The following is a 22,219-nucleotide window of genomic DNA, read 5'->3' on the forward strand; positions in this document are numbered from 1 at the left end:
CCCCGGTTAAAATTTAGTGAGCTGGAGAAGGCTTTGAGGGTTTAGAAAAATGCCTGAGCCCTCCTGAGAGAGACAAATGGAAGCTGGTACTGATAACAATGCCTTTAAGAAGGTATGCGTGGTATTTTTCAAGGTAGCAGCTTATAAAAACACACAAGTATATCATATGAAGATATTCTTAGCTATACATCAACTTCTAGCTTATCAGTCGGGAAGAAAACACAGCCGGCAACATTGGGATCTGTAGGATTTACACCAGCTCTTTAATAACATACTTACTAACATAGTAATAGAAGTTCGGAAAACTCAAAAAGACCCGAGCCCATCCAGCTCGGCCTCAGGCTCCTCATGGCAGTCACAGCTGGAAGGGTAATAGGAGGCGTCGTGGCCATTGATTTCAGTGGGAGTAAAGCAGTCTATCACGCTTCTGAACCTGATCCCAAATGATAGCATCCAGCTCCGCTAAACAATCAGATGATCGGCAGGGATCCTGAACAGGGCGGAGATGTGGGGGGTGAAGAGGGCAGGGAAAGGCCCGCCAATCAACTATTGATGACCTCAGGATATGGCTTCATGTGGTGCAGAGTGCTAAGGCAGCAGAGATGCAGTCCTAAGCTCTCGCTCATGACCTGAAGGTTGTGAGTTCAATCACCGCGTGGTTCAGGTAGCTGACTCAAGGTCGCCTTGGTTCAGGTAGCCTTCCAAGGTTGGTGAAATGAGTACCCAGCTTGCTGGTGGGGTAATAAATAAATTACCTGAAAGCGGTGCGGAATAAGATGGTGCTATACAAACAACAAGATTTATTTATTTTATTTATATCAGCAATAGTAAAGCTAGAGCTAGAGCTCTTTAAAGCTGTCCATGTGAATAAGGTGGATCATAGGTGGTATGCTTCAATCATAGAACAAGAACTAGTAATCAACAAGAAGCATAGTCGATAGAGAAAATGTGATGACATGAGCCAGTAGTCAGAGGGCCCCACCGATTTTTACTCCTCAGCTAGTTTTTTCACTGCAAATCACTGTAGGCCTCCTTTTTTTCATATTATTATATAATATCTTATAGCCTGATGTAGTATGGTTCATTATCAAAACAACTCTGCCCTCAATCAATCACAGCGCTGCTTTCATTTCTTCTGTTGACATAAAATGAAAACTTTGCTGCGATTGGTCGCTATGGGCAACAAAGATAATCTTTTAGACAGCTTTCATCAGTGTGTGGGGTACTGGGTTAACTTTTCATGGCCCGCCCTGTAGAAGAAACTTCACTGGGAAGTTGTTCACCAGGATATATTTTAATTAAATGCGTAAGAATAAAAGAAAATCCTTTGGAGGCTTCGGAATCGTTCCACCAGTGTCTACAAAACATAGAAACATAGTATGTATGGCCAAATGAAGACATTGTCCATCTAGTGCACCAAAAAAAACCCCCAAGAGGCAGAGCCAATTAGCCCTTTTGGGGGGAAAATTCCTTCCCAACTCCCTAATGGCAATCAGGCTAATCTCTGGATCAACCCCTAATAGTTCCTACCTGCCTGTATACCAGGATTAACAATTAACCTAAGATTTATATCCTGTAATATCCTTCCGCTCTAGAAAGACATCTAGTCCCCTTTTAAACTCCTCTATGGATTTTGCCATCACCACATCCTCAGGCAGAGAGTTCCACAGTCTCACTGCTCTTACAGTAAAGAACCTTTTTCTGTGTTGGCGATGAAACCTGCTTTCTTCTAGACGTAGCGGATGCCCTCTTGTTACCGTCGCAGTCCTGGGTATAAACAGATCATGGAAGGGATCCTTGTATCGTCCCCTCATGTATTTATAGATAGTTATTTGATTGCCCCTTAGCCGTCTTTTTTCCAGGGTAAATAATCCTAATTTTGGTAGTCTCTCTGGGTATTCCAGTCCTCTCATTCCATGTATTAGTTTAGTTGCCCTTCTTTGAACCCCCTCCAGTACTGTAACATCTTTCCTGAGCACCGGTGACCAGAACTGTACACAGTATTTACCAAGTGGGGCCTAACAAGTGCCTTATATAATGGAAGGATAATGTTCTCGTCCTTCGCCCCTATACCTCTTTTAATGCACCCCAAGACTTTATTAGCTTTTGCAGCAGCTGACTGGCATTAGTTACTCCAGTTTAGTCTACAATCCACTAGTACCCCCAGGTCTTTTTCCATATCACTTTTCCCTAGCTGTACCCCATTTAGTGTATATTGGTGACATCCGTTTCTCCTGCCCATGTGCATAACCTTACATTTATCAACATTGAACTTCATTTGCCATTTTTCTGCCCAAGCCCCCAGCTTATCTAGCCGTACATTGTCCTCCGTTGCATTGATTATATTGTATAATTTTGTGTCATCTGCAAATATTGATATTTTACTGTGCAGCCCCTCTATCAGGCCGTTAATAAATATATTGAACAGAATGGGGCCTAATACTGAACCCTGTGGCACCCCACTAACGGCGGTGGCCCAATCAGAGTATGAACCATTTATTACCACCCTCTGCTTTCTATCTCTGAGCCAATTCTTTACCCAGATACACACGTTTTCACCCAATCCGAGCTGTCTCATTTTATATATCAACCTATTATGCGGTACGGTGTCAAATGCCTTAGAGAAATCTAGATATACAAGATCGATAGACTCTCCCAGGTTCAGCCTAGAACTTACTTCATCGTAGAAGCTGATCAGATTGGTCTGACATGATCGACCCTTCATGAACCCATGCTGGTGAGGAGTTATTCCGTTGTTCTCCTTGAGGTATTCTTCGACGGTGTCTCTCAGAAACCCCTCGAACATTTTTCCAGTTACTGAAGTGAGACTTACTGGCCTGTAGTTACCAGGCTCACTTTTGGACCCCTTTTTGTAAATTGGAACCACGTTGGCAATGTGCCAATCCAATGGTACAACCCCGGTCTTGATAGTATCCATAAATATTAGATATAGCGGCCTATCTATCTCATCACTTAGTTCCCTTAGTACCCTTGGGTGTATTCCATCTGGGCCTGGCGTTGTATCGATTTTAAAGGGGTTATGACATGAATAATTTTTTTATGCTTTACCAGCCATTGTTCCCTGGTCTGCCTAATGGACACAGGGAACCCACGATTTAATGGCTGTTAAAGCATAAAAACATGATACTTACCTTGTCTCCTGTTGTTGTTGACATCGGGGGGGGGGGTCATCTCCCGGCAGGCGCTGTTCTTCTGCTTCTTCCTCCACTAGCCGCGCCGCTCCGGGATCGCGCGCATGCGCAGTGGAGAGGTGCCCTCTGACAGGAGTCAGGACGGGCCGCGTCTCCACTGCGCACGCACAGAATCTCGGAGTTCAGTCAGGACGGACGGGCCGCCCACAGCAAGCACTGCTTGTGACGTGCTTGCTGTGGGCGGCCCGTCCGTTCACCTCGGAAGTGGCTGACGGACGGAGCAGAGCAGGAAGCGGTCATTTTGACGGCTCCTGCTCTGCTTCTACAAGCCACAGAAGATGCCAGACGGAGGGGACATGTCTGGTAATAGGTCCTGGCCAGGCAAGGTGAGTAAAAAATTTTTTTTTAGTGTCAGAACCCCTTTAATCTTCTTTAACCGGTTCCACACCTCCTCCTGCGTTAGGTAGGAGTTATTTTGTGCGGGGTTCATTTTATTCCCCTGCATCTCATGTGGCATTTCCTTTTCGTTTGTGAATGCGCTTGAAAAGAAACTATTTAATAGGTTTGCCTTCCCTCCATCATCTTCAATGATTTCTCATGCATTTTTTGTTAAAGGGCCAGTGCTTTCAGTGCAAATCCTTTTGCTGTTAATATAGTTGAAAAATAGTTTCGGGTTGTTTTTGCTCTCTTTGGCGATCAGTCTTTCTGCCTCCTACTTAGCAATTTTGATCTTATCTTTGCATATGTTGTTTTTTTCCCTGTATGATTTTAGCGCTTCTTTGCTGCCTTCTTGCTTTAGTAGTTTGAACGCTTTCTTTTTTTCATTTATTGCCCCCCTTACCGTCGTGTCGAGCCACAATGTTTTCCTTTTACTTGAAGTTCTTTTATTTTTAAAGGGAATGAACTGCTCACGAGGCGATTACGATCCTTTTAAACTTTTCCCATTTGTCCTCAGTACTGATATTTTTGAGGATATTGTCCCATTTAATGTTACCGATAGTAGTTCTAAGCTGATCAAATTTTGCTTTACTAAAGTTTAGTTTTTTTGTCGCTCCCCGATAAGGCTTCCTATTGAATGACAGCTGGAAGTTGATTATATTGTGGTCACTGTTCCCCAAGTGCCCCTCAACCTGTACCCCCTTAATTCGGTCCGGTTTGTTAGTTAGTACTAGGTCCAGAATGGCCCTCCCTCTCCTTGGTTCCCGCACTAGTTGGGTAAGGTAATTATCTTTAATTGTTCTCAGGAACTTATCACCCCTATGCTATTTGCAGGTTTCGTTTTCCCATGTTATATCTGGATAATTAAAGTCCCCCACGATAATTACTTCGTTGCGGTTTGACACTTCTTCTATCTGCCTTAATAGTAAGGTTTCGCTTTCTTCTGTTGCTTTTGGTGGTCTATAGAAAACCCCTATCAGGATTTTGTTATTTTGTTCTCCCTGTATTTCTACCCACAGAGATTCCACGTGTTTATCTCCTGCACCTATATCTTCCCATAGTCTCGGCAATAAGTACGATTTAACGTACAGACATACCCATCCCCCTTTCTGGTTTCCACGGTCTCTTCTGAAGAGGTTGTAACCCTGTAAATTAGCCGCCCAATCGCACTTATCATCAAGCCATGTTTCCGTTATTCCGACTATATCATAATTTTCATCAGTCATTCTCGCTTCAAGCTCACCCACTTTGCCCATCAGATTTCTTGCATTCGTGGTCATACAATTTATACAGTTTTTTTTATCTTTACATTCATTTTGTTGCCAATGGTACTATTGGCTGATCTGTCAGTTCTAACTGTATTAACCCCACCCCCTGCTCGACCCCCATTCTCATTACTTAGACCCAGGTCGCTAGCTACACTGACTACCCCCCTATTTCTCTTTTTTGCCCTCCCCCCCAGTCCCTAGTTTAAACACTCCACCAGCCTTCTAACCATCTTCTCCCCTAGCACAGCTGCACCCTCCCCCTTAAGATGCAGCCCATCCCTACGGTAGAGCCTGTAGCCGACAGCAAAGTCAGCCCAGTTCTGTGGGGCAACGCACAAAGGTCCCTCCACATTGGTTTGCCATGAATGTTTTGTGTATTCGAAACAGTTGATGCCTTTGAATTATGACCAATATTCCTACTTTCACTGGATAATTTTCCTGAGCATAGATATTTACAGGCTGCTGTCTCTGTCCTTTGGACGGGCTTTCTACTAGTATATATTAGGCCAGTTTCACATCTTTGCTGGAATTTCCGGTTAGAGGATCCGTCACAGATCCAGCTCAAAATACCAAAAGCTGGGCAGCTGAGTGGAAACCAAACGAACCCCATTATAGTAAGTGGGGTCCATTTAGTACTGTTTGGTTCCCATCCTGAGATGAAGCCGTTCGGCCACGAGGATTCCCCTTTCCGGTTCCCCGAACGGAGCAGAAAAGCAGAACCCAGTTGCAGGTGTGAAACCACCCATATGTATATACACACATACACATGTTATATACCATACATACATGCATGCATGCAAACAAGCAAACGTTTGCAAAGCAGTAAAAACAACACAATGGCTATATTGTTGCAAAATACGCCTTCGCATGCTGTTACTATGCTTAATAAATAACATTTTTAAAAGCTTTGAAACCAAACTCCCTTTTGATTACATGGAATCAGTAAAATATAGAATTCACCTAAAAGGCTTGTTGAAAGTAGAAAGCCATTTAACTACACCATTAGTTAGTTTATAGGTGTTTAGAAAGGTTTTATAAAGTGCAAGAGTTTGGGGGAATCTGCCATTCATTTTTTGGTCACAATTGTCATCCTATTAGCAGACATTAACTCCTCACAAAACACTGATAAGGCCCTGCATAAAACATCAATGTCCTCCAAGTGACTCTCAATTATCACGTTTATAGATAAGCTAAGCCACATACCGGGTGCCTTCATGCCTCCTTTGACAAGTGAAATCTAGCTCAAATCCACCACAAGAAAGTAAGCAAAAGCCACAAAGTTGGCATTTTCTACTACGATAAAAAGTTTATAAAAACGAGTCACCAACCACTTACAAAAGTTTAAAAGAAAACTGGAGCAATAAAAATTTCTATGTCTAACGGGTCTCAAAAGTTCACTGAACACATGCAGAGTAAGGCAAGCCGGAGTTACCAAAACTACAGGGCTCTAGAGTTTGATAGAAATACCAATAACACGGCTGAACACATGTAGTGCCCAAAGTTTCTATTCTCCTCGTGTGCTGCAATTCAATATCCGACTACTGATCTTGGGATCTAGGAGGGCAAGCATGTCTACTTTACACCTCGTGCACCCAGGCATAATCTGTGTCGGAAAAAAAAAATCAGATTTGGACCCGCTACATACAATACAGAAATCCAAGGCCGGCCCTCCAATTTCTACTAAGGAGATACATTTCATAATGCTGAGCATCTAGCCCCATCCCATGGAGCAAATCCCCATGCGGGCCTCAATGTGGAAACCAAAACAAGAACTGACACGACAATTTCTTTTTTTTATGCAATGCGGATTTCGAATCGAGAAGCTGTTTTTACCCGATTCTGCCTTCTCCTTTACAGGCTGCATAGCGCTGAATGAGTGTTATATAGTCAAGAGACAAAGCGGAAGTGCTACTTCCGCTATTCAACCCGATGATCATGTGACCACCTGGTATTCCTGCCACAGCAGAGCTGCAGGGTCCTTGCAGAACCAGATCAGCTCTGTTAGTGACGGATGTCACTGCAGGTGGATGTTTTTCCTGTAACTGGGGATCTTATGGATGCCCCAGCTACAATAGAAAAGTGTGAAATAAAAAAAAAACTATGTAAATGACCATCAGAGGTTTATATGTGATGCCATAGGGAACACGGTTGTTTAAAAAAAAAAAAAAAGTTACAAAAAGAACTAAAAATATAAAAATTACAGAAAATCAAAAGGAAAATGACCCACCACCGACGTCAACCAAAACGGTCCCCATATAATATAATATATTTTAGCGTAAATGTGCTAACTTTAAAAACAATTCTAAATGTTAAAAAAAAACCTTTTTTTTTTTTTTTTTTTTTAGGTTTTTACGCCTATAAAACAGAAAAAAAGCTGGAAAAAAGTCCCTAAAAAAAAGGTATGTAAAAAAAAAAAACCCCTCTATGCCATGGAAGGAAAAACGCACGAAAAACAATTTTGGTAGCTGAAGAAAAAATAGGGCAGTAAAACCACCACATGGGTAAAATCCCTAAAAAGTGTCTGGTCCTTTAGGGGTTAAAGTGAAGAAGCAGAAGCTGCTTAAAAAGGGCAGCAAACAAAATAAGAGTATCGGAATGAAACTGTGAAAACTCGTATTGCTTACTGGCACAACAAGGCATTCTATGGCCAGTTTTTGGTAAATATTGAGGGTAACGTGGATAAAGAGCCCGGCCTATGGTTAACACTGGGAACTCTACAAAAAACAGAAGAACCCATTTTTAGCCGCACAGGAGCAGGACTAATGTGGTAAAAGTAAGGGTGGAAAACCTGATAATAGATGCAAAATGCCGACTCTGTAAGGAAGCTGATGAAACAAATCAACCACGTACTCGGGTGTTGCAAAAAATTGCACAGATTGAGTACAAAGACACAATTTGGCGACTCTTTGGAACTTCTGCAAAAAACTACCATCTGCACACAGCAAAGAACTGGTGGGACCGTAATCCTAAAAAAGGGGCTCAAAACAAAGTTGTTTAAATACTGTGGAATTTCCCGAGCTTTTATTTTTTTTCCTCAGTCTCTCTCTATCTCTCTCTCGGTCTTTCACTCCTTCCTGCCTGCCAGCCAGCCAAAAAATTTGGTGTTGACGTGCGCGCTGCGTCGCGGCAGGGAGGGGCCAAAACAGGCACGTCACAGCGGGGAAGAGCAAAAAACTGGGGCGGGGTCGAACACGGCGTGATGCTCGTTCGAGTAACGAGCGCCATCGAGTACGCTAATACTCGAACGAGCATCAAGCTTGACAGAGTACGTTCGCTCAACTCTATTCACCATCATTGAGAAGAACAGGTTGTGGCTGGCTTATCGACATTGCTATACCCCATGATGGCAGGGTTGATGAGGTTCAAAAGAAAATGGCCAAATATTAAGATTTGAAATACGTAGTCTCTGGCACAAGCCGACAGTGGTGGTCCCAGTGGTAATCAGCACACTTGTGCCATGCCTAAAGACTAAACTCAATATCAATAAAATTAACATCCGTCAGTTACAAAAGGGCTCCGCTTGCACCTTACGCCAATATACCGCTTCCCTGAAAAAAAAGACCTACCGGAAAATAAGCCTACCCTGATTTTTGTGGCTTTTCGGGGAGGCTTGAAATATAAGCCCTAGCCTAAAAATAAGCCCTAACTGCATTACATTAAAAAAACAATACACTACCTAGCAGGCTCAGTCCAGGTCCCTGCCGCTACTCTCCGGAGCTCCGATGTGCTTCTTGCAGTCTTCGGCCGCCCACAGAAGATCACTTCCTGGTTACGGGATTCATAAATCCCAACTCCAGGAAGCGTCTGGTCTGATTGGTTTTCGAGCGCTGCTCGGCCAATGAATGCAGCAGTGGATGTACCAATGTGATGGCTGTGATTGGTACATCCAAGGCTGCTTTGATTGCCTAAGCAGCGCTCAAGAACCAATCACAGCCATCGCACTGTGGAGGAGGGATTTATGAATTAGCCAATAAATGCCACGGCTCAGCCAATTCATAAATCCCACCTCCATAACATGATGACTGTGAATATGCTGCAGGACACCATACAGAACCTTGCCCAGCCATCGAGGCGGTACAACAGGGTACTAGAGCCTCCATGCCTGCCCATATCACATCTTGTATCCAAGCTAGAGGCGATACAATAGGGTACTAGAGCCTCCATGCCTGCCCATATCACATCTTGTATCCAAGCTACAGGCGGTACAATAGGGTACTAGAGCCTCCATGCCTGCCCGTATCACATCTTGTATCCAAGCTAGAGGGCGTACAACAGGGTACTAGAGCCTCCATGCCCAACCGTATCACATCTTGTATCCAAGCTAGAGGCCGTACAATAGGGTACTAGAGCCTCCATGCCTGCCCATATCACATCTTGTATCCAAACTAGAGGCCGTACAATAGGGTACTAGAGCCTCCATGCCTGCCCATATCACATCTTGTATCCAAGCTAGAGGTGGTACAATAGGGTACTAGAGCCTCCATGCCTGTCCGTATCACATCTTGTATCCAAGCTAGCGGTGGCCCAACAGGGTACTAGAGCCTCCATGCCTGCCCATATCACATCTTGTATCCAAGCTAGAGGCCGTACAATAGGGTACTAGAGCCTCCATACCTGCCCGTATCACATCTTGTATCCAAGCTAGAGGTGGTACAATAGGGTACTAGAGCCTCCATGCCTGCCCGTATCACATCTTGTATCGAAGCTAGAGGCGGTACAACAGGGTACTAGAGCATTCCTTCACGGGGTCAATTTTCCGCAAGAAGTATCACTCCTTTATAAAGAAACAAAAAAAAATTGGGGGAGAAACCTGAAGAAAACGTAATGAACTTTTCTTCTTGCCCGGATCTGACGGTTAGGTTACCATGCAGGCCTTTTACCGTCTGCTTCAGCGGTGTCTGAAATACTGCGTGGGATTAGATTGTGCTACACGGGATTCCCAAACACAGATGTTAATGATGTAAACACTGAGCCTGTTTATATAATGCTTCATCACATGAAAGGTAGACGCTGGCCTTCCATTAAGATACTGATGATAACAAGAAAGAGACGGCCTGGGCTATCAGTGACAGGGCTGATAGTGGAGTCTTTAAGGCTATTAGTTTATCAAGAAGTTGTCTTGATGAGTTCATCTAGTCACTCACTGGTGAGAGCTTCCCACACCAACACTGATCTCATGTGGCACTAGGGGGCATCATGCTCCAATTAACATGAAGTCATGGGCTTATGAACATCAGTCGGATTGTTCTCCGTATAAGGCATCTGCTCAGCCTATAACTAATAGTATCTTACCGCTCCCGCTAAGTTCGCCTCCTTTTGCGTATGCATTGCAGTGAATGATTAATTCTGCACAGGACATAAATTCAGCGAAACAAATCAGCAACACAGGCCGCCTGCAGACGGCCGGGTCGGATCCCGCGTCTCTGCACAGCCCTGCGGCACACCCGCTCCTGGCGACTCCTCTCTGCGTGGTGTGCCAGCTGCCGCCCAGCTAGCGCATGCACAGAGAGGAGCCGGCCAGTGTGAAGACTCCCTAGAGCCTGCTTTTTCAGCGCTGCGCTAAATGCTGTACAACGCTCCGATTAATTTGAAAACAAAGCGTCTTCAACGCCGCGCTTTGACAGCGTTGCATGTTCTATCTTTGCCCGTTTTCAGCCCTGCGTCGCCTATTGAAATGAATGGGCAGCAGTTTCAATGAGAGGCTGCAACGTGACCGCCCGGTCCCCTGGCATCAGCGCTCACAACCTGAACGCCATGATGCCAGGAGTTCAAGAATGTGACGCTTCAGCCTCTCTCATCATCTGTCACAACAGACTCCATGACCGCAGCAGGGGTAAGTATCTCTCGGTTTACTATTTTCACAGTAACTGGACCACCCCTTTAAGAGATATACCCCTTTTCTCATCCCCAATAAAGTGCAAACTGCGACTAACTGTGATGGGCTCGCTGCGAACACGTGTTACATATAGCATACGATATTACGTCATGTATGAATCTTCTATATCATGCCATGACCAATGTTCAGAGCCCGTGCCAACCTTAATGGCCAGAGGCCCAGAGCATCGTCTGCCCGTCCATGTCAGGGCGCTTCCTGCTTTAAGTCCTCTATGAGAACCAATTCAGAATCTGATACTTGCTGAAGGCGGCCTTGACTGTAATCTGGAATAAGACGCATTAAACAACTTCTGGTCATAAATCGGGGGCGGTGACCCGTATAATTGTACATTTTGATGTGGACTATCGGAGTGCACGGTGAATTAGAGGGTGAGCGCTGGAGGTGACGCGCCTCCCCTTGTCCTGGTAACAGTATGTACGTCTACTAAATGCAATTTGACTCGGCTTGACTTGCCAAATGTTTTCTACTTTTCACCACGTTTTAACAACTGACTGACATTATTTTATTAGCTACAAACTGGCTACTTTGGACAATGCGAGTTTAAGAACGACCTTCCATAAAAACTAGGCTCTGTTTGTATTACAAGTCACCAACTGAAAGGAGAAACTGCCCTGGGAACTTTATGATAATAGATACACAAGCCTTCATTATCGTAAAAACCACAAACGCGGCTCTGTGTACACCGTGTGCGTACACAAGCAAAAAAAAAAAAAAAAATCCAAGTTGAGCAAAAACTAACATTTTTCACCAAGCCAAGGGCTTGTTCGCATCAATGCAGTCTCCATAATCATTAATGTTCTTTATGAATTGTATATATTTCAGGCTTAAAAGGGGTTTTGTCATTAGAAAAAAAAAATTACTCACCTATTCCTCCCCAGGCAGTCTACTTACTGCATTCTTCACCTGCCCGATTTTTTCCTAGCTCCTGCCATTCCGCCGGGTCACCTCTTCACAAGCTGGCCTGATCCTCTTCTTCCTGTTATGCAGCGGCTTTCTTCTTCCTGCAGGTCAGTGTACCCAGTCACTAGTGACGCAGCAAACACTGCCTAGCGCATGCACTGTCTCGTGGCATTAGTTTAGGAACACTCACGTCGAGACAGCGCACATGCGCAGTCTCGGCATTAGCCAGATATAGCATTCGTCGCTCCCAGTTAGGTTAGTGACGTAGCGTACATTGACCTGGAGGAAGGAGAATGCCGGCAATGTATGCTTCGTCACCGGAAGAAGAGGATCCGGCCGGTTGGAGGCACCATGACCCGGGGGACTGCAGGAGCCAGGAGAAGATTGTGGAGGAGAAGATGCGGTAAGTAGACTGCCTGGGGAGGAATAAGTAGGTATTGATTTTTTTTTTTTTTGGAATGACAGAACCCCTTCAACATAGAGCCTGAAATTGGAGTCGCCTTAAATAGGGAAAATTGGCTCCTACCCCATTTATTTTTTTTGCCTTCCTCTGGATCAACAATGGGGGGGTAATAGGCTGAACTGGATGGACATATGTCTTTTTTCAGCCTTACATACTATGCTACTACTATGATAGAGGGGGTAAAAGTCCTGGAGCAATGTAAATAGATTACCTATCTATGTAAGAGTGGAATGGGCTGACTAGCAGCTTGATGAGCATGGGCATAGTCCTATAGACTCTGGAGGGCACATTCTCTCTCAGGTTCCCCCAATATATGGTACATGTAAGGGGGTTGTAATAGGGCGCACTGGTCGCGACAACATAACACTGCCAAAGTAATGCTTCAAAAACAAGTTTTATTGTAACCGAAACAGTCCAAGTGGATCGTAGGTGAAGAGGGTGTTTCGCTGATGACCACTTCAAACTCTCTTGGTTGTGAGGTTTTTTGTATTCGTTGGCATAGCCAAATCAATCTGGTGTCAGTAACTGTCTCTGCTTCCTTCTTCAGGCTTAGTCACTCTTAGTAGACAGTCACAATTTCTTCTTTCCTATACTCCTCTATCTTAGGACTGCAGGCCAAGCCCGCCAACCTCCCATTACGTTGACCTCTATTCTCGCAAGAGTGAAGCGGTCCCCAGGGTGTCCCTCATCCGTGCTCCGCTCAGGCATACAGATCTTTAAGAACCTTTTAAATCCACAGTATACCCATGGAGTTGCAGATCTGCCACAGATTTCCCTCTTAACTGCACCAAATCTGTAGCACAACCCACATCTAAGGCCGTTATTACTCGTACGTTGGATTTACTGTACAGCTTATCCTTCTTGCATCGTTTGTATGAGATAAGTCAGTAAATCTGACGGGGATCATTACCAGCATTACAATTTCATTTTCTGAAATCACAAAAATGCGAAACGAGTATGACACATCAATTCTCCGAAAAGTCATAAATTCCCTTTTCTAATGTTCCACAAAGTCATTAATAATCCATGAGAAAGGATTGTTACTAATCGGCAGACGGCTAAAAATACATCTGTTTGCAAAAAGGAGAAGGAAATGGTTGTATAAAGTGCAGAGTCACTGCGCCCGTACATTTATTCATAGGACCTAACTTTTCTGACTCCGACAATCACAAGACCTCCGCATGGAGGGACTCGACTGGTTTCCAAGGGGATGACGAAATCTCAAAAACATTAATTTCTGTAACACACTGACTAGGATATATATGTTTCCTAATTACGTACGCTATAACACTTTGTGGCGGCCCTGCTGGTATTGGAGGAAGAGGTGTTGGGCATCAGCACAGTCTCACGCAGACCCCAATGTAGTGCTGAGAGCTACACTAAAACAATAGTTAGGAGGGGCAGTGAATGTGTGGTCAGACCTTATGAGGTGCCAGAAAAGTATGGAACGGGGCTACCCTGAGGCCTAGTGCGAGCAACTGGTTAGACCAAGTTGGTGTGGTTAAGGAATCTTAGAATGGTAGAGTTGGAAGGGACCTCCAGGCTCATCGGGTCCAACCCCCTGCTCAGTGCAGGATCACTAAATCATCCCAGACAGATATTTGTCCAGCCTTTGTTTGAACACTTCCATTGAAGAACTCACCACCTCCCGTGGTAACCTGTTCCACTCACTGATCACCCTCATTGTCAGAAACTTTTTTCTAATATCTAATCTATGTCTCCTCCCTTTCAGTTCCATTCTATTGCTTCTAGTCTTTCCTTGTGCAAATGAGAATATGGCTGATCCCTCTGCACTGTGACAACCCTTCAGATATTTGTAGACAGCTATTAAGCCGCCTTTTTTGTAAACTAAACATTCCCAGATCCTTTAACCGTTCCTCATAGGACATGATTTGCAGACTGCTCACCATCTTGGTAACTCTTCTCTGAACTTGCTCCAGTTTGTCTATTTCTTTTTTAAAGTGGGGTGCCCAGAACTGGACACAGTATTCAAGATGAGGTCTGACTAAAGCAGAGTAGAGGGGGATAACTACCTCACATCATCTAGACTCTATTATGCTTCTCTTAATACATCCCAGAATTGTGTTTGCCTTTTTGCTGCTGCGTCACATTGTTGATTCATGTTCAGTCTATGATCTATTAGTATATTCAAGTCTTTTTCACATATGCTGCTGCTTAGCCCAATTCCTCCCATCTCTATGTGCTTTTTTCATTTTTCTTGCCCAGATGTAGGACTTTGCATTTCTCCTTGTTAAATACCATTCTGTTAGTCGCTGCCCACTGTGCAAGCTTTTCTATACCTTACTGAATACTCTCTCTCTTCCCTAGTGTTAGCTATCCCTCCTAGCTTTGTGTCGTTGGTAAATTTGATCAGTTTCCCATCAATTCCCTCATCCAGATCATTTATAAAAATGTTGAACACTGGGCCTAGGACAGAGCCTTGTGGTACCCCACTTGAAACATTCTTCCACTTGGATGTGCAGCCATTTATGACCACTCCTTGAATACGATCACTAAGCCAGTTGTGAATCCACCCAACAGTTACCTTGTCAATCCCATATTTGGTCATTTTTTCAATAAGTATGGTATGAGATACTTTGTCAAATGCTTTATTAAAGTCAAGATATACTACATCCACCGCATTTCCTTGATCAACCCAGTCGGTGATTTTGTCATAGAAGGAAACTAGATTCTAATTTGTTCAAAGATCTTTCCCGGTATAGAAGTCAGGCTCACAGGCCTGTAGTTTCCCGAATCCACCTTCTTCCCTTTCTTGAAGATAGGGACAACATTTGCCCTTTTCCAATCTTCTGGGACTTCACCTGTCCTCCAGGAATTTTCAAAGAATATGGTGAGTGGTTCAGCAATCACCTCTGCTGCTTCCTTTAGTATCCTATGATGTAATTCATCTGGACCCGAGAACAGAGATCCAGTGTCCCTCCTTCTTCTCATTGCAAGCTCACTGAACCACTGCAGTGAGGAGGAGACTGAATGGAGCGCCAGTCGTACAAGTGTGCTGACGCTCCACTCACTTTCAATGGACTGCAGAGATAGCCAAGTAGCAAGCACATGGGTATTTTCGTCAGCCGCATTGAAATAAATGGATCGTCAATCTTGCATGGCGCTCAGCCAGCACTCATTCGGACATCACTATGGAATTTAAAAAAAAAAAAACACCCGACAGTGATAGGTAGATGGGGACACAGGACCACCCATTCTTGAGATTTCACCACTGAGAGCCCCCTGTGAATAGAAGATAACTTGTCATTCTGGTACAATCCCTTTAAATGGGCTGTCTAGAAAATGAAAAACGGCTGCTGTCTGGAAGAAACCCATCCTAGATTGTAATTACAATGGGTTGATTAGACCTGAGAAGAAGCGGGCATGGAAGGAGCAGGCATGGAAGCGGGCACACCATTTGTTCTGGTCAGCCTTTCAAGGTTTGGAGGGGACACAATGATTAAAGGGGTTGTGCAAAATAAGGAGGGGGAAGGGATTCTCCTAAAAGAGTGGACTGCATTAAAATAAAGTAATTTATACTCTCCTTATGGATCCCCTCTGATTTCCATCTGCTTCTGGGTAGTGAGGTCATGTGACCGATGCAGCTAATCACTGGCCTTATTGGTACCAAGGCTGGGGTGAGTTAATGGATGCAGCAGTCACAAGCTTAGATGGCGCATGACTAGACTACCCAGAAGCAGACAGAAGGTGGACGGGATCCATAAGGCGAATATAAGTTACTTTGTTATTTTACCACAGTTCATCTTTTAGGGAATCTCTTTCTTTAATGAACAGCCCCTTTAAGAAGGACCAGCATGATGTCTAGATGCATCAATTTTAGTAAATGCTTCTACACTACTTGGAACAATTCTTAGCTGCATTATGCCGTTCCTCTGTTACTCCTTTTAGAAAGTATTGAATAAACTGACAACTGGGTGTTACCAGTTTAGGGGTGGGGTGGTTGTCCTTATACAGACAGACACTGTCCAATCAGTGCTACGGTACTAGTGGTAGACCATGTAGGAACACAGGTCTTTGCCAAGGGGAATGGTAACACCCAGTTGTCACTTTATTCAAATTTACAGGAGGAATAAAGAAGAACAGTGCAATGCAGAATTAAGAGAAAAAAAAAGCTCCAAAATTGTAATTTCTTGAAATACATAAAACTGAACCCTATAAGGAGGAGTGCTGCGAGTCCTCTTTAATAACACCGGCACAATGCGTCCCTCCGGCAGGGAGATCTCCCATTAGCAGCTGATCATATACTTGTGGTTTGCCGGGGTCCCGCCCATTGATTAGCTGATCAGTATCTGATTACACACTGGCACATTACACGCTATAATGAATTTAGGCCGCCGCACAACAGACCTATTTATGAAGCCAAAGCTATTCACTATTTACAGGGCCAAAACCTTGTAAAACATTCCTTATAAAAACATGCTTCATTTGCTTGGAAATGTCCTGGAACAGACAGCAAGCAGTCACATCCAGAGCGGCGGGGGAGAGGGGCTGATCAACGGGTTCATGTAGGTGAGGGTTCTGTAGTCCGTGCAGACTTGGGTTAAAGAAGTAGTTGTGTCATTCTTACCGGACTCATTATAAGTCACAGAAGAGGAAGTTTCTCCGAGCTTCATCCCTGAAATAACCTCTCAGCCCCGGGTACACAACTCTATTACAGCTCTCTAATGCAGCATGGCTCTGCCCGAGGCCCAGTGTAGGTCAACATTGTTATAAATGATCTGGAGGAGGGAATTGAGGGGAAACAGATCACATTTGCTGATGACACAAAGCTAGGAGGGATAGCTAACACTAGGGAAGAGAGGGAGAGTATTCAAAAAGATCTACAAAAGCTTGGACAGTGGGCAGCGACTAACAGAATGGGATTTAACAAGGAGAAATGTAAAGTCCTACCAGAAAGCCTCATGTTAAGGCAGCAGAAATGCTCATGACCTGAAGGTTCAATCCCCGTGTTATTCAGGTAGCCGGCTCAAGGTTGACTCAGCCTTCCATCCTTCCACGAGTACCAAGCTTGCTTGGGGGTAATAAATAAATTACCTGAAAGTGCTGTGGAATAAGTTGGTGCTATACAAATAACAATATTCAGACTGAACATGAGTCAACAGTGTGATGCAGCAAACACAATTCTGAGATGTATTAAGAGACGCATAGAGTCTAGATCACGTGAGGTCATTATCCCCCTCTACTCTTCCTTAGTCAGACCTCATCTGGAATACTGTGTCCAGATCTGGGCACCCCACTTTAAAAAAGACACAGGCAAACTAGAGTGATCAAGATGGCTCTGGGATGATTTTGTGATCCTGCACTGATCAGGGGGTTGGACCCAAGGACCATTCTATGATTAACCACAAGCTGGATAGACCTCTAATACCGCACTTTTCGGAGAGATGAGAATACCCCTTTAACTTTTTAAACTAGCACATTCACTATGCTGTGTATATGATTAGAGCCCTACGGAATAATGCCCCCTCTACATCTCACAGATGCATTCCGCTTAAGGCCTCCTTCACACAGGCGACACGGCATCGCCACGAGAAAATCACAGGGATATCACATCGCTGGTCCGTGCGATATTGCTGCGTTTTCTCACGGCAATACTGCGATTTTGTGGTGCTACAAAGTCTTAAGTGTTGCTACAAAGTTACACGACTTTGTAGCACCACTTGCGAATATTTACAGAAAGGAGGGGGGGGGGGGCTTGAAATATAAGCCATACCCTGAAAATAAGCCCTAGCTGCAGAGAATAAGAAGAAAAAGAATACATTATCTTAGAAGCGCTGTCCGGCTCCGCTGCACCTTCCTCCCAGTCCCTGACACTGGTCTTTATCTTTTCTGGCTGGGGATTGAAAAATCCCCGCCTCCTGAAAGCGCTGCTTTTGATTAGCTGACGCTTAGCCAATCAGAACCAGCGCTCGATGAACTAATCACAGCCATTCATCGAGTGCTGACTCTGATTGGCCAAGCATTAGCGAATCAGAGGCAGCGCTTCCAGGAGGCGGGGATTTTTCAGACCCTAGCCAGAAGACATGAAGAAAAACAGCGTCGGGATTCAGGAAGAAAATGCAGCGTAGCCAGACAGCGCTTCTAAGGTCATGTATTATTTCTTTATTCTTCCCTGCAGCTAAAGATTAGTTTATGGCTTTGCACAACCTGGCAGCTTCCCTTTAAAGGGGCTGAACCACAATTACAAATTATACCCTAGGTCAAGAGGGGTGTCGTCTCTCCTTAAGGAGAGCATCCAATAAGTGTGTGGAGACACTAAGGGGGTGAGTGGGGTGGGCGATATCATCTTTCCCCAAGGAGAGCACCCAGAAGGGGTGTGAGAAGACACCTGAAAAGTGAGTGAGGAGACTTATATGGCCATGCACACTCCTCTGGGTAATTTATGCAAATAAGGAAGATATCTCTGCAGTGCCATCTCCTGGATGGCAGCATTCCTTCAAATCAATGTACGACTTTTCAACAAGTCTGTAAAACAATGATTGGGAACAGGAAACCAAGCCAGAAAACCATCCTATTCCCAATCATTGTTTTACAGACTTGTTAAAAAGTCGTACATTGATTTAAAGGAATGCTGCCATCCAGTAGGTGGCGCTGCAGAGGTATTGTTCCATCTTCCTTATTTCACAACTTATACCCTATCCACAGGATAGGGAATAACTTGCTGATCAGTGGGGGGTTTACTGCTGAGACCCCCACCGATCCTGAGAACAGGAATCCGTCTTTCCCCGTCCCCCTGAGTGCGCTGAGGAGGAGACTGAATAAAGTACTGGCGCTCCTTACATTTTCATTGCAATTGCCAGAGATAGTCGAGCGGCAAGCACTCTAGTATCTCCATCAGCCCCACTGAAATGAATAAAGCGCCAGCTATGCATGCTCAGCCATCACTCCATTCATTCTTCATGGGAAGAAGCGATCTCTCAGTGACAGGGCAGAGGGGACACGGGACCCCCATTCTTGAAAAGGGATCCTGGGCGATGGGGAAAAAACTATGAGTCTGCTACAACCCCATTAAGACGTAACCAATCCACCCTGACTACTAGGCCATAAACAGGGTCCTATGATATCATTAAGTCCATAAATCAGTCAAGCTGGGAAAAATCCGAACCAGCTGGATTTCTGGTTGCAGATCACGAACTGCGAACAACTTTTCCAGCACAGAACTCAATGAAAGTTGTGTGCAACTTCAACTAACTTGCAGTGTCAGCATTTTGTCTTCCTATGTAATTAGCTATTGCAAATCCTAAACTGCATGCAACTCACGGCCAAATCCCAGTCTAATATATGTAGACGCATTCAAAGCAGCAGATAAATCACACTAGTTTTTAGGTTGCGTGACCAAAGTTGTCATGTAGCCCTAGCGTTAATCTTAGGTTCTTCTGCTAGCATTAGAGTTGTGGCCACAAAGGAGAAAGACTAAACATGGATTTGTTCATGCAAGAACCAAGAATCCCTCACACTGCATACATCGGGTGGGAGTATCTTTACTTTTGGGGAAAAAAAAAAAAAAAAAGTTTTGCAAAAACAGTGTAATAAGCTTGAGACGCTCTGCACAGTCAGGTCTGCGGATCACAGCAGTTCTGGTTAGTTGCGCAGAGATTAATACCTGCTTCTCCCTGGAGAGTCCCTGCTCTACTACATGCGCTGGAAAGTCTTTCAACACGTTTTTGCTCAGTATAACCTATTAGCTTCTTCTAATGAAAGAATGCAGCAGTTTCTATTGTGTCAGCTATTTTTTTTTTTATTTCAAAGTCCAAACTTTCAGGCAAAGTAATATAGAAGATGCAGAACTGTGGATGAACATCGCCATCTAGTGGGCGGTGACGGTGCTGCACTATAACACACAGTCCATTCAGTCAACATATAAAGAAAAGTTGTAAAAAAGACCGCTTTTGTTTTTCCGTATTAGATTTGAACAAACACTTTTTGCTTCCAATATATATATATTTTTTATACCAAAACATACCCTAATACATGAAGTGTAGCGGATATATAATTATATTGTACTTCACACACATCTGCTATCCTCTCTGACCGCATCGCTGCATTATCGCTGGCAGCGTTTAGGGTGCGTTTACACTAAACGTTTTATTGTTGGCGCAAATGAATGATGTCAGAGTTCGCTTTCTGGCACGCTGTTTATAGTGGCAGATATATCGCTGGCTCGTTCACACGTGAAGTCCTTCACATTCGCTGTATAAGTGACTGAATACGACCGGACCAGCGCTATTTAAACCAAACGATTGGTAAACAAAAAAATTATGATTTTCATGCTGCATAAAAGGAACGACGAGCGAAAAGCGAACGATACTCGCATTTAGGCGCAATGTCCACGGGCGGATTTAATTTGCGGAATCCGCTCCATTTTACCGCGGATGAGCTCCATTCATCTCTATGGCAGCTTACGATCCGCAGTGCATCCGCAAATGCGGGTTTGAAGGTTAAAATTTACGCATGAAATTTGATTTGTGGATCGGTTAGTGCAGAAAACAGATCGCAGCTGCTCCATTTCAGTGCGGATTCCGTGCGGACGGGCTCAATAGAAGTCAATGGGTGCGGACGATCCGCAGCGCATCCGCAAATATAATTGCAGATGCACTAAGGATTTGAAGGTTAAAATCACTTAGGGAGGTGGGAAAAAGGCTGGGGGGGGGGGGGGGGGGGTTGCGGATTTGCTTGCGATCTCTCGCAAGCAATAAGAAAATCAATTTAATGATGACTCGCAGTACATCTGCTGCGGAAATCCGCATGAAAAATCTATGCGTGCCATGGACATGAGGCCAAAAATGACAGCATACTCACCATTCCGGATGCTGCAGGTCTCCCCTCCGTCAGAGCCGGATCTTCTTTCTTCAGCACGGCGGATGTGCTCAGCATATTAGCAGCGTGCGCCGTGCACACTTTTTTTTTTAATCTTGTGTTCTCCCACAGACCCGCGGCACAGCACAAAAACAGCTGCGGGTGTGCCGCGGGTCTGGATGGCTTCCATTGACTTCAATAGAAGCTGTAGGAGCCATCCGTGCGGGAGATCCGTGGGAAAACGAAGCATGCTGCGATTTGTTCCCGCGCGTGCAACTTGCACAGTGGGAAAAAATAAATAAAAATCACATCCGCATGTATTTATTCGCTCTGCGGATGTTAATGCACCCTTATGGGCTCCTGGAGCTGCATATCTCCCGCTCGGGAGACATGCGCAGATTTTATAATTAAACTCCGCACGTGGACATTGGGCCTTAGACTGAACGAATATCGTTCGCTTTCGCTAAGTTCTCCGTAACGCTCTTATACCTCCTATAGGAGTTGTCACCCAGCTCTCCCGGGCTCCTGACAGGCAAATCTGCCCAGTCATCCAGTAATATGGAGCCAGAGATGGTAAGATTTGCTACTCAGCAGCCTGGCAGAGTGCGGGCAGGATTCTGCGCTGAGCTATAATGTAACCCAGCTTTTCCAAAAACAGATACAACTAAAAAAAGTTTCCCAACCGTCTTTTTTCCCAAATAAGGAGGATTTGGGGCCGGTTAGGGGAAGCAGTAATTCCTAGAATGACAGTGATTGGTGTAATGACGAGTTCTTACCTTGACAGCGAGTTTGTTAGACATCACGTCGGCCGTCTAGACACCTGCAGAGATCAGCAAAGAGGGATATGAGTTACAGAAGACATTACTCAGCAGGACAGGAGCCCCGAGGGGTTAATCCTCACATCATACATGACATGTCCGTGTTACTGCGAAACCAAATTATCTCAACACTTGGCGTGTGATTCACCTGACCTGTATGACAGGTGATGGGCAGATCCAGGGGGGAGCTACCTGCTTATAAGAAGTATTAATGACCCACCGGGATCCCCAATGGCAGGTCCCCAGCAATTAACCATTAATGATATAGCCTCCTGATAAGTCATTAATACTTCTTGCCCAGAAACCCCTTTAACCCCTTGAGTGGCACGCCCGGAAATTTTCCGGGACGAGGTCCACTGCTCATAGCGGCATAGCCCGGAAGATTTCCGGGCTATGTATCACTATGGGAGCTGCAGAGCACAATGCTACAAGCTGTGACAGTGTGCTCTGCCTGCACTGTCCCACAG

General features: G+C 44.6%; 1 protein-coding gene across 1 annotated transcript in view; it reads right to left on the reverse strand.

The window, feature by feature from the left end:
- SLX4IP (SLX4 interacting protein) overlaps positions 1-22,219 on the reverse strand; it is a 137,768-nt gene that overhangs the window by 107,212 nt on the left and 8,337 nt on the right. The window contains exon 2 of the mRNA XM_066595644.1: positions 21,711-21,754. Within this exon, the coding sequence (XP_066451741.1) occupies positions 21,711-21,734 (24 nt within the window). The 5' untranslated portion in view covers positions 21,735-21,754. The remainder of the gene's footprint in view (positions 1-21,710; positions 21,755-22,219) is intronic.

The sequence above is a fragment of the Eleutherodactylus coqui genome, chromosome 3 (genome assembly GCF_035609145.1).
Source record: "Eleutherodactylus coqui strain aEleCoq1 chromosome 3, aEleCoq1.hap1, whole genome shotgun sequence".
Classification (NCBI taxonomy): Eukaryota; Metazoa; Chordata; class Amphibia; order Anura; family Eleutherodactylidae; genus Eleutherodactylus; species Eleutherodactylus coqui.